At 36.8% G+C, this 14,171-nt stretch overlaps 1 protein-coding gene across 1 annotated transcript in view; it reads left to right on the top strand.

Annotated features, from left to right (window-relative positions):
* LOC114360581 (uncharacterized) overlaps positions 1–14,171 on the top strand; it is a 29,185-nt gene that overhangs the window by 9,255 nt on the left and 5,759 nt on the right. The window contains exons 2-4 of the mRNA XM_028315319.1: positions 2,260–2,365; positions 5,626–5,681; positions 6,426–6,531. Coding sequence (XP_028171120.1) covers positions 2,260–2,365; positions 5,626–5,681; positions 6,426–6,531 — 268 coding nt within the window. The remainder of the gene's footprint in view (positions 1–2,259; positions 2,366–5,625; positions 5,682–6,425; positions 6,532–14,171) is intronic.

Here is a 14,171-nt window from a genome sequence, read left to right on the forward strand (position 1 = left end):
TATGTCCTTCTCCTGGCTCTAAACTACCTCCCGGACAATTTTCAGCTAAATCGGTTCAGCCGTTCTTGAGTTATAAGCGAAGTAACTAACACGACTTTCTTTTATATATATAGAAGATTTACTAACTAACCCGGCGGGTTTCGTACCGCTATGTTCATCAAAAATAACGTAGGATTCTGATGGTGAATATTTTCGGGTTGTTTTATCAATGCTAGTTGTGGCAACCCTACAACTACCCTCGGGGCTTTTCTAGAATAAAAAGATCGGTTTCTGCGAAAGGAATTTTATAGTAAGCGAGTCTCATGCAGCCGTCTGTTCGTCTTAAAATTCAGTATCTTCTAGAGAATATTGTTTTGAAAATATGTTATAAATTCCAGCTCACATTTTTAAACAAATGAAATAGGAGTATAGAGCTTGTTTTTGAAAGTTATACAAGAAGCGAGTTAAGAATAAAGTAAAATACAAAACAGCACTAGAAGATTATGGCAAATTAATTACAATATCTAAGCTAAGACACCAGACAATACCTACTTCTATTGTATTTCTTGTTAATATATTATACTAAACAAAAATATTTTTTTAGATAGTAACTTACCACTAGCCGGTACCGGATGATATCTGAAACAAAATTTCATAATGTGATATTTTTTTAAACAAACAATATTCTTGTATTTGAGATTGTATGGGTTCCATTTCATAAACCGCTACAAAAGAGGTATATTTTTACAGCTTTAAAAAACATTAATTAATACAATAAGTCAAGCTGCTAGTTTTAGTAAACTCGAAATGTCAAAGTTTACCAACTTAGCAATCGTAAGTGAGCTGCCGTCTCGCCTACAAAGAGGGTAAATTAGGTAACAACCTTTGAGTTATAAGGGTTAAACCTATTTATTACTTCAAACCCGTTATCTAACGCTTAAGGTTCAACCAAACCACGCGTGCAGCCGGCGAGCACGATGGCTATAGCAATCAGCTTTAAATGCATTGATCGCCATCGCCATCGCGCACGCAGGCTGATAGTAGTTTTTGAATAATATTGTAATAAAATAGCCTTAAACCTTTTTTTTGTCAAATTACATTGAAATAAAGCAACTTTGCTTTTAAGGTTTGATGATGTCAATAGACATCAATAATGTGGCGCCCAACGTGGTGCAAGATAAAAAAATTCTAATAGCAATGTGAATAGAAAGTATTAAACACGTGTTTAGAATCTCCAGCCAAAAATGTGTATTCACACAATATGCATAGATAATATTAGAAAATTTCATAATTGGCGCCCAACATGGTGCAAATTGTGGGGGATTAGGACAGCCTATTCAAATTATTCATTCGTCAAAAATGGTTGTTTCAGGCTGTTAAATATATACGAATACTTGGCAAAGCTATTGTTTAGATACTGGATATTATGTTAGGGTCCCATCACCCGATTAAGTCCGCTTGAACGCCCCACTACAAGGGCTTTCTTCCTCCGTTGATTGAGGGTATCTGTTATGGAAATTGATTAAGTTTATGAACGCTCGAAGGACCTTGAGACCGTATAATATAAGTTTAGGATACAATAATTACTAAGTAGATAATTGTTTTTGTTCACGATCTTTTGAATGATCAGTAAATTATGTATAGATAGTGTAACAACAAGTCATAACCATATTTGCCAAACCATGTGCGATTGGTAACAAAAGTGCATAAAGTTTGTACATTGGACAGTACAAGACTACCTAGATACATGTATAACTATTAAATATCTTAGCTAGATACAATGCCACAGTGTTTAGCTTGATATAACATCATCATCATCAGCTCATTTAGTGTCGACTACAGAAGTTCAACCCTTTTTATTACCAGACTATACCATAGATGATTAGTACCAGCCAATAGAGAATTTGGTAGACCAAATTCCCATGCGCTGGCCAGATGAGTTGGAATTGGGGTTGGATATTCTCTAGATCAGGGGTCTGCAAACTTTGAAGCCTTAGGGCCATAATATTTTTTTCGGTACGTTGCAAGGGCCATAACAATTTTAATTTTTCTGTCCACCTATGCAAACATAGGCTTCGTCTTAAGCTGTAGCAGGCCGGATCGATGGTAGTGGCGGGCTGGATATGGCCCGCAGGCCGTAGTTTGGAGACCCCTGCTTTAGATTATGGGTGCTGGTTTCCTTATGATGTCCATGATTATGTATTAATTACTACAGGTCCTATTTATTGTACATTGTAAGGCGTCATATGCTGGTGTGTGTTGGCATGTAACCTGGCGCAGTCTTGTCCGTGTTCTCAGGGTTCACGGACGTGCAGACTCTGTTCCTGGCCTGCTTCGGGACGCTGCTGCCGCTGCTGGCCGTGCTCTTCGCCACGCTTCTCATCAGGTCAGTTCACATGATATAATAACCTCAAACGGTCTTGATACTAGGCGAACTAAAATTATTTTTTATACATTCCTGGGGGATATAAAAACTTACAAGATAATAATAGTAATTCTGTACGTATTATCGGCCACAGTTCCAGCTACCCATTTCCGATCATGTTGTCTCGTTTTATCACAAAGAATAACCATTTGATGAGAGCGAGAAAAAAACAATGTACAATGTCATAGGAAGAACTAATTTTGTGTTCGAAAATGCAGCTATGATTTAAAATCAATGTACTGGTTTAAAGCTAGGAAATACTGCCGTTTCCCGTTCGTATTTTTATTCCATAAAATAACAGTCGCGCAATCCCATTTCAAATCGCATAATCTAACCCGCGTGTTTCGTTAAACAGAAATAACAAAGATAAATAGCGCTCCGTTTCATTTTTCGTCCAATCTCATACAAATGTTGTCAAAACCCGTCCAGTATTCAAACGTCCTGAGATTTGTCACAGAATCAATTTGAAAGCGCCTTACAAAATGTCTTTAGCAATACGCGGATCTGTGAAATAAGTCGAACTTTACTGTAAGGCATTATGGGATCTGCGATCTAATTTTCACTTTATCTGAATAGATATAGGGTTCATAAGGTGTTGAGGTGAGATGTGGTGTTAATCCAAGATTCTTTAACGTTCTCACACGAGCGAGGTGACTCTGGCGGATATTGGATTTGTTATGTAAGAAATCGACTTCATTTTGTGCTCCATGAATTGAATTCCAGAATTCCAATACCAATGAACAGCATTTTATTCAAAGTGTGTTCTGCCGATAAATTATGTAGTGATTAAATTGTTGTCATAACCATGCTTAGAATATGAAAGATGAGGATAATTCCTTTAACGAAAATACATTATTTATGGGATTATGTTGAAACAGGCGAAGGCAGACTGACACTCATAACACTCGTGTGCTTAGCGCTAACGATTGTACGAGTATTTATGGAATACAAAAACAAATCTATCTATCTACGAGTGTATAAAAGCGAAAGGTCACTGACTCACTCACTCATCACGAAATCTCAGAAACTACAAGTGCTAGAAGTCTCAAATTTTGCATGGTGGTTCCTTTTAGAACGTAGGTGCTCACTAAGACAGGATTTTGCAAAATTCAACCCATAAGGGGATAAAAAGGTGATGCGCAAGTCGCGGGCGACCGCTAGTGAATTTATTTAATGATTATAATTTGAATTCATCAAGTTTCTGCCAGCGTGACCTTAACTTGTATCTAAAGTCCAACAAATATCGTGCAGTAGCAAAAGTACCTCAGGCTACTCCTAGTATAGTGTAGTNCAGAAAATTGATATCTGCATTTTAATTATTTTAATTTTCATACAAATCGGATTTTATAAAATTAATTTTGTATGAAAATTAAAAAAATTAAAATGATGATATCAAATTTCTGACTTCACCATACCATTTATATGACCATGTTAACATGGGCTAGTGTCGGCTCATATACCCATTTACCTAACACCCTGTAGATAGATTATATTGAGGTATTTATAGGAATACAAACGTTGACCATAGACAAGAGTTTTTCGAGTTATCATAGAGTCTTGCACTTGGATGTAGTACCGGACCTAGGGCACTGCGGGGCCCCGCGATTACGACTGGTCTACTCACAAGATGCCCAGGGATGGCCATACTTGTTAATACTAATAGAAAGAGAAATAGAGAGACAGGATTTTATTAAGTGTGTTTATGTGGAGGTTAATCTGTGGCACTGTTTCACCTCTTTGAAAAATTTTTCACTTTTTAAAAAGAACGCCATTTGAGATGAATATTTTATAATACCACAAAGCCACCGACAGAAATGTAATATCAAGTGATATCTAGTGATTTTGTAGAATTTCGTTAGTTTAGTCTATTTAAAGTAAGTGTTTTTGAACGATTTTTAAAACAATTTATGTCTGCTGTGTTGGATATTTTCTTTTTGTAGTGTCAGCCAGCGATATTTTAAAAATGTCTCTATGATAAGTGGTAATATTTAATTAAAGTGACTTTGCCTTTGTCCAAAGAAATACAATTTATTCTTCCAGAGAGAAACTTACACGTATCTCTTTATATTTTCGAGTTGTTTTATTAATGCTAGTTGTGGCAACCCTACAACTACCCTCGGGGTTTTTCTAGAATAAAAAGATCGGTTTCTGCAAAAGGAATTTTATAGTAAGCGAGTCTCATGCAGCCGTCTGTTCGTCTTAAAATTCAGTATCTTCTAGCGAATATTGTTTTGAAAATATCTTATAAATTCCAGCTCGCATTTTTAAACAAGTGAAATAGGAGTATGGAGCTTGTTTTTGAAAGTTATACAAGAAGCGAGTTTAGAATAAAGTAAAATACAAAACAGCACTAGAAGATTATGGCAAATAAATTACAATACCTAAGCTAAAACACCACACAATACCTACTTCTATTGTATTTCTTAGTTATATTATACTAAACAAAAATATAAGATAGTAACTTACCACTAGCCGGTACCGGATAATATCTGAAACAAAATTTCATAATGTGATATTTTTTTAAACAAAAAAATATTCTTGTATTTGAGATTGTATGGGTTCCATTTCATCAACCGCTACAAAAGAGGTATATTTTACAGCTTTAAAAACATTAAACTAATACAATAAGTCAAGCTGCTAGTTTTAGTAAATTCGAAATGTCAAAGTTTACCAACTTAGCAATCGTAAGTGAGCTGCCGTCTCGCCTACAAAGAGGGTAAATTAGGTTACAACCTTTGAGTTATAAGGGTTAAACCTATTTATTACTTCAAACCCGTTATCTAACGCTTAAGGTTCGGCCAAACTAACGCGTGCAGCCGGCGAGCACGATGGCTATAGCAATCAGCTTTAAATGCATTGATCGCCATCGCCATCGCGCACGCAGGCCGATAGTAGTTTTTGAATAATATTGTAATAAAATAGCCTTAAGCTTTTTTTTTATTCAAAATGCATTGAAATAAAGCAGCTTTGCTTTTTAAGGTGTGATAACGTCAATAGAATTCAATAACGTGGCGCCCAACGTGGTGCAAGTTAAAAAATTTCTAACAGCATGTGAATTGAAAGTATCAAACACGTGTTTAGAATCTCCAACCAAAATTGTGTATTCACACAATATGCATGGATAATAGAAAATTTCAAAATTGGCGCCCAACATGGTGCGAATTGTGTGGGATTAGGACAGCCTATTCAAATAATTCATTCGTCAAAAATGGTTGTTTCAGGCTGTTAAATATATACGAATACTTGGCAAAGCTATTGTTTAGATACTGGATATTATGTTAGGGTCCCATCACCCGATTAAGTCCGCTCGAACGCCCCACTACAAGGGCTTTCTTCCTCCGTTGATTGAGGGTATCTGTTATGGAAATTGATTAAGTTTATGAACGCTCGAAAGACCTTGAGACCGTATAAGTTGAGGATACAATAATTAACTAAGTAGATAATTGTTTTTGTTCACGATCTTTTGAATAATCGGTAAAGCATTTATATGTAGATGGCGGCACACTACTTACTCAAGCACTTCAGTACCTACCTTATTTAGTTGTATAGTTCTTGCAACTCACGAAGGCTAAGCTCACTCGCCTTCGTGAATTGCAACAACTATAACAGGTGCAGTTTTGGGACAAATACTTATACACGTATAAGTTTAGTTCCAATTTTCCTTGTAAAGTGGACAATTTTGCAAAATAGCATCAATCACAACTACATTATTATTACAATGTTCAGATGCAGGAGCACGACTCTTTCTAATGACCTACTAGAGACAAATGGAGTATTTTATTTGTTTTATATTGGCCAGATGGGGTTTTTTTTAAAGATTCCTGTTAGCCCCTCGTACTAAGCTAAATAATTATGCTTGTGTCACGAGTGGGCTCACCACAATAGTCGAGCGGCGGCGGGGTTAGAATCCGGGATGGTTCTTTTGATGACTTTATGTATTAATTTATTTAGTTTGATACTTGATGTATATTCATTCCAAGGCGTCATATGCTGGTGTGTGTTGGCATGTAACCTGGCGCAGTCTTGTCTGTGTTCTCAGGGTTCACGGACGTGCAGACTCTGTTCCTGGCCTGCTTCGGGACGCTGCTGCCGCTGCTGGCCGTGCTCTTCGCCACGCTTCTCATAAGGTCAGTTCACATGATATAATAACCTCAAACGGTCTTGATACTAGGCGAACTGAAATGATTTGATGAGAGCGAGAGAAAAAACAATGAACAATGTCATAGGAAGAACTAATTTTGTGTTCGAAAATGCAGCTATGATTTCAAATCAATGTACTAGTATTATTATAGCCAGGAAATACTGCCGTTTCCCGTTCGTATTTTTATTCCATAAAATAACAGTCGCGCAATCCCATTTCAAATCGCATAATCCAACCCGCGTGTTTCGTTAAACAGAAATAACAAAGATAAATAGCGCTCCGTTTCATTTTTCGTCCGATCTCATACAAATGTTGTCAAAACCCGTCCAGTATTCAAACGCTGAGATTTGTCACAGAATCAATTTGAAAGCGCCTCACAAAATGTCTTTAGCAATACGCGGATCTATGAAATATGTCGAACTTTACTGTAAGGCGTTATGGGATCTGCAATCTAATTTTCACTTTATCTGAATAGATATAGGGTTCATAAGGTGTTGAGGTGAGATGTGGTGTTAATCCAAGATTCTTTAACGTTCTCACACGAGCGAGGTGACTCTGGCGGATATTGGATTTGTTATGTAAGAAATCGACTTCATTTTGTGCTCCATGAATTGAATTCCAGAATTCCAATACCAATGAACAGAATTTTATTCAAAGTGTGTTCTGCCGACAAATTACGTAGTGATTAAATTGTTGTCATAACCATGCTAAGAATATGAAAGATGAGGATGAGAATGAGAATTACCTTTAACGAAAATACATTATTTATGGGATTATGTTGTAACAGACGAAGGCAGACTGACACTCATGTGCTTAGCGCTAACGATTGTACGAGTATTTATGGAAAACAAAAACAAATCTATCTATCTAAGAGTATATAAAAGCGAAAGGTCACTGACTCACTCACTCATCACGAAATCTCAGAAACTACAAGTGCTAGGAGTCTCAAATTTTGCATGGGGGAACGTAGGTGCTCACTAAGACGGGATTTTGCAAAATTCAACCCCTAAGGGGATAAAAAGGTGACGCGCAAGTCGCAGGCGACTGCTAGTGAATTTATTTAATGACTAGCGGCCGCCCGCGACTTCGTACGCGTGGATCCCGTTTTACCCCTTCATCTTTCTTACGCGGTATATAGATTTTTTCATACAAATGTTTTTTCCCGCTAACTCCCGTTCCCGTGGGAAATTTGCAACACCTGTTGTAACTAAGCTTTAAGTTTACTAAGGTAACTGCATGCCAAATTTCAAGTGTCTAACTTAAGCGGTTTAGATTTTTCATACAAAAGGATTTTCCCGCTAATTCCCGTTCCCGTGGGAATTTCGGGAATTCCTTTCTTAGTGCACCTCTACGGTACCTAAGCTACGTCCCTTCCAAATTTCAAGTGCCTACGTTTAGCCGTTTAGGCTGTGCGTTGATATGTCAGTCAGTCAGTCAGTTTCTCCTTTTATAAATGTATATTTAGAAGATTAAAATTTCAATTCATCAAGTTTCTGCCAGCCTGACCTTAACTTGTATCTAAAGTTCAACAAACATCGTGCAGTAGCGAAAGTTTACCCTCAGGCTACTCTTACATCAGTTAGCTAGATGACGTCAGGAGACGTTGACAGGCTGCCATCAGCACCGGTGTCGAAACGAGCGAGTAATTTGGTAGTTAGCTAACGACGTAAAGATATTTCGGTAACTTAATATCGCTTACAATTTATCCAAGTGGATACGAACTTCTTTTGGCGATATTCTTTTTTTATCGTAGACTAGCTGACCCGGCGAGCTCTGTTCCGCCTTAGAGGCAATAAATAAGCAAATCTTTCCTTATTTGCTCACCGTTTAGACCTACCCTGGACTACGAAAAACATTTTAACACCAAAATCAGCTCAATCGGCCCAGCCGTTCTCGAGTTTTAATCAGACTAACGAACATCAATTCATTTTTATTTATATAGATAGATAGATAGATTACTGTTATTGAAGAATCTTTAAATATGATATTTACACTTTGTCCCCCATAGTGCAAGCTTTGCTTACTTTGAGATTAAATGGTGGGGATTCTCAGATGGTTCAAACTTGGAGTGCAAGTGTATGAAGCACATGATGTAGTGTACCCAAACCACTGCACGCAGGAAGATTTAATGAATGCTACTGACAACGCCACTCTTGTAGCAGAGTTTTGGGCTTCTTCTATGTTGAAATGTCTTCATCCGTAAGGATACTCTGAAGCCGTTAAACCTGTTAGAAAAAGAAAGAGTTTGGGCTGACACTGTGTAGGTTTTTTGTCGATACAACAAGAAGAAGAATGGCGGAGTGCAAAAGTATTTTAAAGAATTTCCATTTTAGACCACGTTAGTAGATTCCTAATTTCGCATTATATCATGGGCCTTAGAGCTCCAAATTGCTGTCTTAGTTCTAAACTGCAAGTGCCTATATTCCTGAGTGTGCTCGAACCTTGTTTGACTGCAAACTACTAGCGGCGGCGGCTTCTTTGACGGTGTTTGATATTGGGCGGCGCTGTTTGGGCGGGCGGCCGTTAGTGTATGGTTAGCGTTTGAGAACTGTGTCGTGCGATATAAGATAAGGATGTATGGTGGTTATAGCTGAGTGAATTTTGGGGTTTTGAGATAGCTAGAGTCGTACGATTTTTCAATAAATTATGATGATCTGAGTAGTGATAATTGTTCAATATAAGAACAGTAACTACACAGAATATAACTAAGAATTACAAACACTCATTATAAAACATGAAAATTACTATGCAACTACATTAGCAACTTTGTTCAGTTCAGTATTCTGAAAATCTTGTTTTATACTTTTCCAGCGTCGTTTTTTGTCGTAGTTGGGATTTAGTTTTTTTACTTTTTATTATTTGTACTATTTTGGTGTTAAAGTGTATTTGTGGCGCATAATATTAAAAAAAGTTAAATTGACTAAGTAGTAAAGAAACTATGAACGAAAAGATGTGAATTATATGCAATCAGTCCAAAGGTAAAATACAGGTAAAGTCACAAGCAAATGCTAGTAATATATATATATATTCAAAATGTACAAGTAAAGCGCTTTCAAATGATACCAAACACGGCATATTTATCTTAACTTTATTTTTTTACTCTGTATGTTCTGTCCGATAGAGGGCGTCACATTAGATTTTGTGAAACCCCATATAGCCTATAACCAGCGGACAATTAAGACGCTTCTAATGATATGTCATTTGTCGAATTCTGATAAGTAGTTTAGAAGTTACGAGGGAACATATGAACATACATACATACATACATAGCCTGTCAAAATCATAACCTTCCTTTTGCTTTGCCGTAGTCGGGTAAAAAGATGGAACGATTCAAAAACAGTGGAGCTAATGTATCGTTTCCAAATTAAAAACCTCTCATATTTTTCCACTAACGCTGATTAATTATAAATTGAATAGTAACTTTTCAATTTTTATATTAAAACTATTTAATAAGTTTCAGTAGTTCTTTATTACAACTTATTTAGAAAATTAGTATTGCCTTACTGACTTTGTTGGAAACGCAGCCTTACTCACTACAAATAGGTGACCCTTGCCCTATTTTAGCATAATACTGTATCGGAATAGGTCAGAATAGGTCGGATGTGAGGCACCGTATGGTGCGCCGTAATAATTCTGCACAATGGGGCCTATAAACATGTGCTAATAACAATGCCACCCGGTTTGGGTTTCCTGGTAGGAGTTACGGAAATATTTAATTGAAAATACTTTTTGATGTAGCTAGAGTCGATATAATATGGCGTGGCGAAAAGCTTATATGGTGGGATGAGTTGATGGCTTGGAGGTGAATGGTAAAATCATTGGGCCTCATTACAAAAAAGTTAAACCCTGGTTTAAAATGACATTTCCATACTAAATGTCAAAACTAGAGTTCAACTAGAGTTGGACTTCTTGTAATAAGGGGACTGAGTGGGGGACATAATTGGTTATTCGCTCTTTAAGTCAGTGAAACCTAAGGCCCAGAACAGACGGTGAAACGCAACTGCAACGAAACTGCAACTGCTAGTTACTTTTGAGTTGCATCTAAGTTTCTGCCATAGCGTCCGTTGAGAGACCACACATGACGCGACCAGTTTGAAACTTTCAGTTTTAGTTTCATTCATCAGAATAATCAGAAAGTTGCAGTTTCGTCGCAGTTGCGTTTCACCGTCTGTTCTGGGCCTTAAGACTTCTTTAAAAGTATAGATGATTCTGAATGGAAAACTTAACTTAGCCTATCATGGGGTGCAGAGGGTGAAAGACGTTGGTCAATAGCAAGAGGACATCTCCAGTTCACTATCATACTAGACTATACTCATACTAGACTAACATTTTTGTTGAAAAATAAAAAACTATTTCAATTACATAAAAATACAGTGTTTTGATGTGCCATTGTTTGTATAAACAACTGGAACTGAAAGGAATAACACCCACTCAAATGTCTGACGCACGAGGGGAAGAAGGATTATCTTTTGTGAATGGACTATAGCTGAAAATCTTAATATTGTAGTAGTGCTTACGAGCATGTCAAGATAAAAATGCTGAGCCTCTCGGCGCAGTGGCTAAGTAATGGTTTTTAGTCTTGTTGTGTTGTTTTAAAATTGTTTTTGTTTAATGTGCTTACTGTTTCAATAAAGTCTTATTCTATTATGTTCTATCTGTCTGTTTGCAACGTTGAATGAAAATGCAGGACTCCACACTGTAAAACAACATTATGTGCTATGTAACCAAACAAAATGTAAGGTTTATTTGCAAGCAGTTCCGAAGCACCTGGCAACACAGCTTTATTTGCTTAGGATTGGTTATTTTGGCACTTGCTTTCAAGCGCTGTTTACTTCACTCTGGCCTGAGAATAGGTGAAGAAGTCCCAATTTCTTGAAGACCATTAGGTACAAGCGCTAGGACATCAGACTATAGTTACTATTTGTAGTACAATAATACCTATGACAACAACATAATTTATGCTTACCCCCGGTTTTTGAATTGATATTCTTGAGCTCAGGGACTCAGGGTGCTCATCTTCTACTTAAGTATGAACTTTTAAGCTCTAAAATAGACTTATGTTGAAAACGAGTACGTTCAAATATTTCAATTCAGAATCATCATCATCATCTTCATTTCAGCCATAGGACGTCCACTGCTGAACATGCCTCCCCTAATGATTTCCACAATAACCATTTATAATAAATGATTCAGAATAACCGGGGTTAATATTTGACTAGATGTACCTTCTTATTATAGACGATATTTTGTAAGAACTCCTGGATTTAATGAATTTAACGGGCAGTTTCTTCCGCTAGTTGCCGTCGATTTTACAGCAGACTTCTGGTTATCTCTATAATTTTCGCGTTAGGCCCGGTCGAGCGAGTTGGCATAGTTACTACGTAATACAATACGACTTAAAACTACTGTTTTTCTAGATTGGGATGGCACAGAGCCCAGTTGAACAGATTCTTTCGAATTCCAGATATTTTACAGAATTGTGACAGCAAATTAAGCTATGTTTTATGTTAGTCAAGGTAGGTCTCAGTGTTAATAAAAAAATCAATCTTTATCAGGCATAGCATAGTGTTTTTATTGAATTCAATCATTTAGATCAGGGGTCTCCAAACTTTGAATCCTTGGGGTCATAATATTTTTTTCGGTATGTTGCAAGGGTCAATTTTAATTTGTTTGCCCCCCTATGCAAACATAGGCTTAGTCTTAAGCTGTCGCGGGCCAGATTGATGGCAGTGCCGGGCCGGATATGGCCCACGGGCCGTAGTTTGGAGATCCCTGATTTATATCTTTAAAAGTGACTGAAATAAAGCATTAATTATCATTTCTGTCTTAATTTCAAGATTTAATCTTGTCACGATACGAGAATATGTATATTAAATAAACCACCTAATTAGTTGTTCATTAAGTAAATTAAATGAAGCAATAAAGATATTAAGATTATGATTATCTCATTTTATAATTCAAGAATACTAAAGAACATTTCTCTCCCATTCAAATCTCATGAAACCTACAGAGCTTAAGCTAAGCTTTGTATAATTGAGTTCGTAACTTCATGCACTCCATTTCCCGAGTAAAAAATGGCGAAGGCAAATTAAGTAGTTTACAATACACTCGGCGGAAAGTTGCGCGAAATAGAATCACTTATTNGGCCTTAAGTAGTTTACAATACACTCGGCGGAAAGTTGCGCGAAATAGAATCACTTATTCCAAACAGGGTTGGATTCTGGGGGCTTTCGCCCGTATCCACAAACATTTGTATGAGGTCTCACAGTGCGCGTGGAGGCACAGGGTGATACACAAACCAATCAGTGCGTTCGATTTGCTGCTTCACTTAAGCAGGCGTTATAGTGTGACTTTATATCAAAATTATTCGATTTCCAGTGCGTAAAAAATGACATTAAATGTATGACGGATTATACAGCGTCCCTGGCGTATACTTTCAAGAACTAAAATCTTCATAGACTTTTTTGACACTAGTCTCACAGTAAGCCCCCTGTTTGTCTGTCACAGAACAGTGAATTTAGGGATAAAAACTATCCAATGTCCTTTCTCGGGACCTCAAACTATCTCTATACGAAATTTCATCAAAATCGGTTCAGTGGTTTAGGCGTGAAAGCGTGACAGACAGAGTACTTTCGTATTTATAATATTAGTAGGGATAACACTGATTTCATAGGGATATCATAATGTTCAGGCTTAATATTTAATGTACAGACGATGGCACATCAAGCTGAACATTGATGCCGTTGTAATACTTAGGTGAGATTCTGCGTGCTGACGTCTGTACCTAAGTAATATAAAGTAACAGCCAATATGTTGATACTCTATGCAAAATATGATGATTTGCAGTTGACTACATGAACTAGACCATTAGACCTTATCAAAATGTACACCAACACCCATAAAACTATGTATAGTATCACACTATTGAAGTAGTGCTAGCGACTGTAACTACTATTGGTTTAATTACGTCATTATTTCGTTTGTAGTCTCAATAATCTGAGTCCGCCCCTGTCTGCCGGACCGGCCAACTGGCCGGGGGCCAACGACTTTATTCAATCCACTCGTTCAAGTTTAAAGTTCGCCTCTGTATTGCTGCGAAACAAGCCCGATAATTGACCCTAATTAATTAGAAATTAGGTCTAATTTGCATTACGACTGGATTTGAATTTCAAATACAAATGCAGGTGTTTGAATTAAGCTAATTTTACTAGTACGAGTACTATTTACTATTTATATTAACGTTTTGTGATGTTAAGACACGACTTTATGACGTCACTAGTTCTGGAACTTGATTGACTATTAGATAATTTGTTTATTTCAAAGTTCTGAAAATTTTGATTTCACAGCCATAGAAGTGTTTATTAATAAGTGTTGTTTTGGAATTATTGCTACCCAAAATAGGTATTTTCTTACCTGTAATACCCACTAACATTCTACAGTCACTATTATGAAAGACATTTCTCGTTAAGTACTTCATGAATAATCTTAGGAAGTCTAAAGATTTTAAGAAAGTACCTTGGTGCGGTTTTATCTTAAAATACGAACACATGTTGTTTTGAAAATATTCAAATTCGATTGAAGTCTGAACTAAAATACGTATAATGACACCACTTGCGCTCGCTGACA

The sequence above is a fragment of the Ostrinia furnacalis genome, unplaced genomic scaffold (assembly GCF_004193835.3).
Source record: "Ostrinia furnacalis isolate ACB-3 unplaced genomic scaffold, ASM419383v2 OfSCF5087, whole genome shotgun sequence".
Classification (NCBI taxonomy): domain Eukaryota; kingdom Metazoa; phylum Arthropoda; class Insecta; order Lepidoptera; family Crambidae; genus Ostrinia; species Ostrinia furnacalis.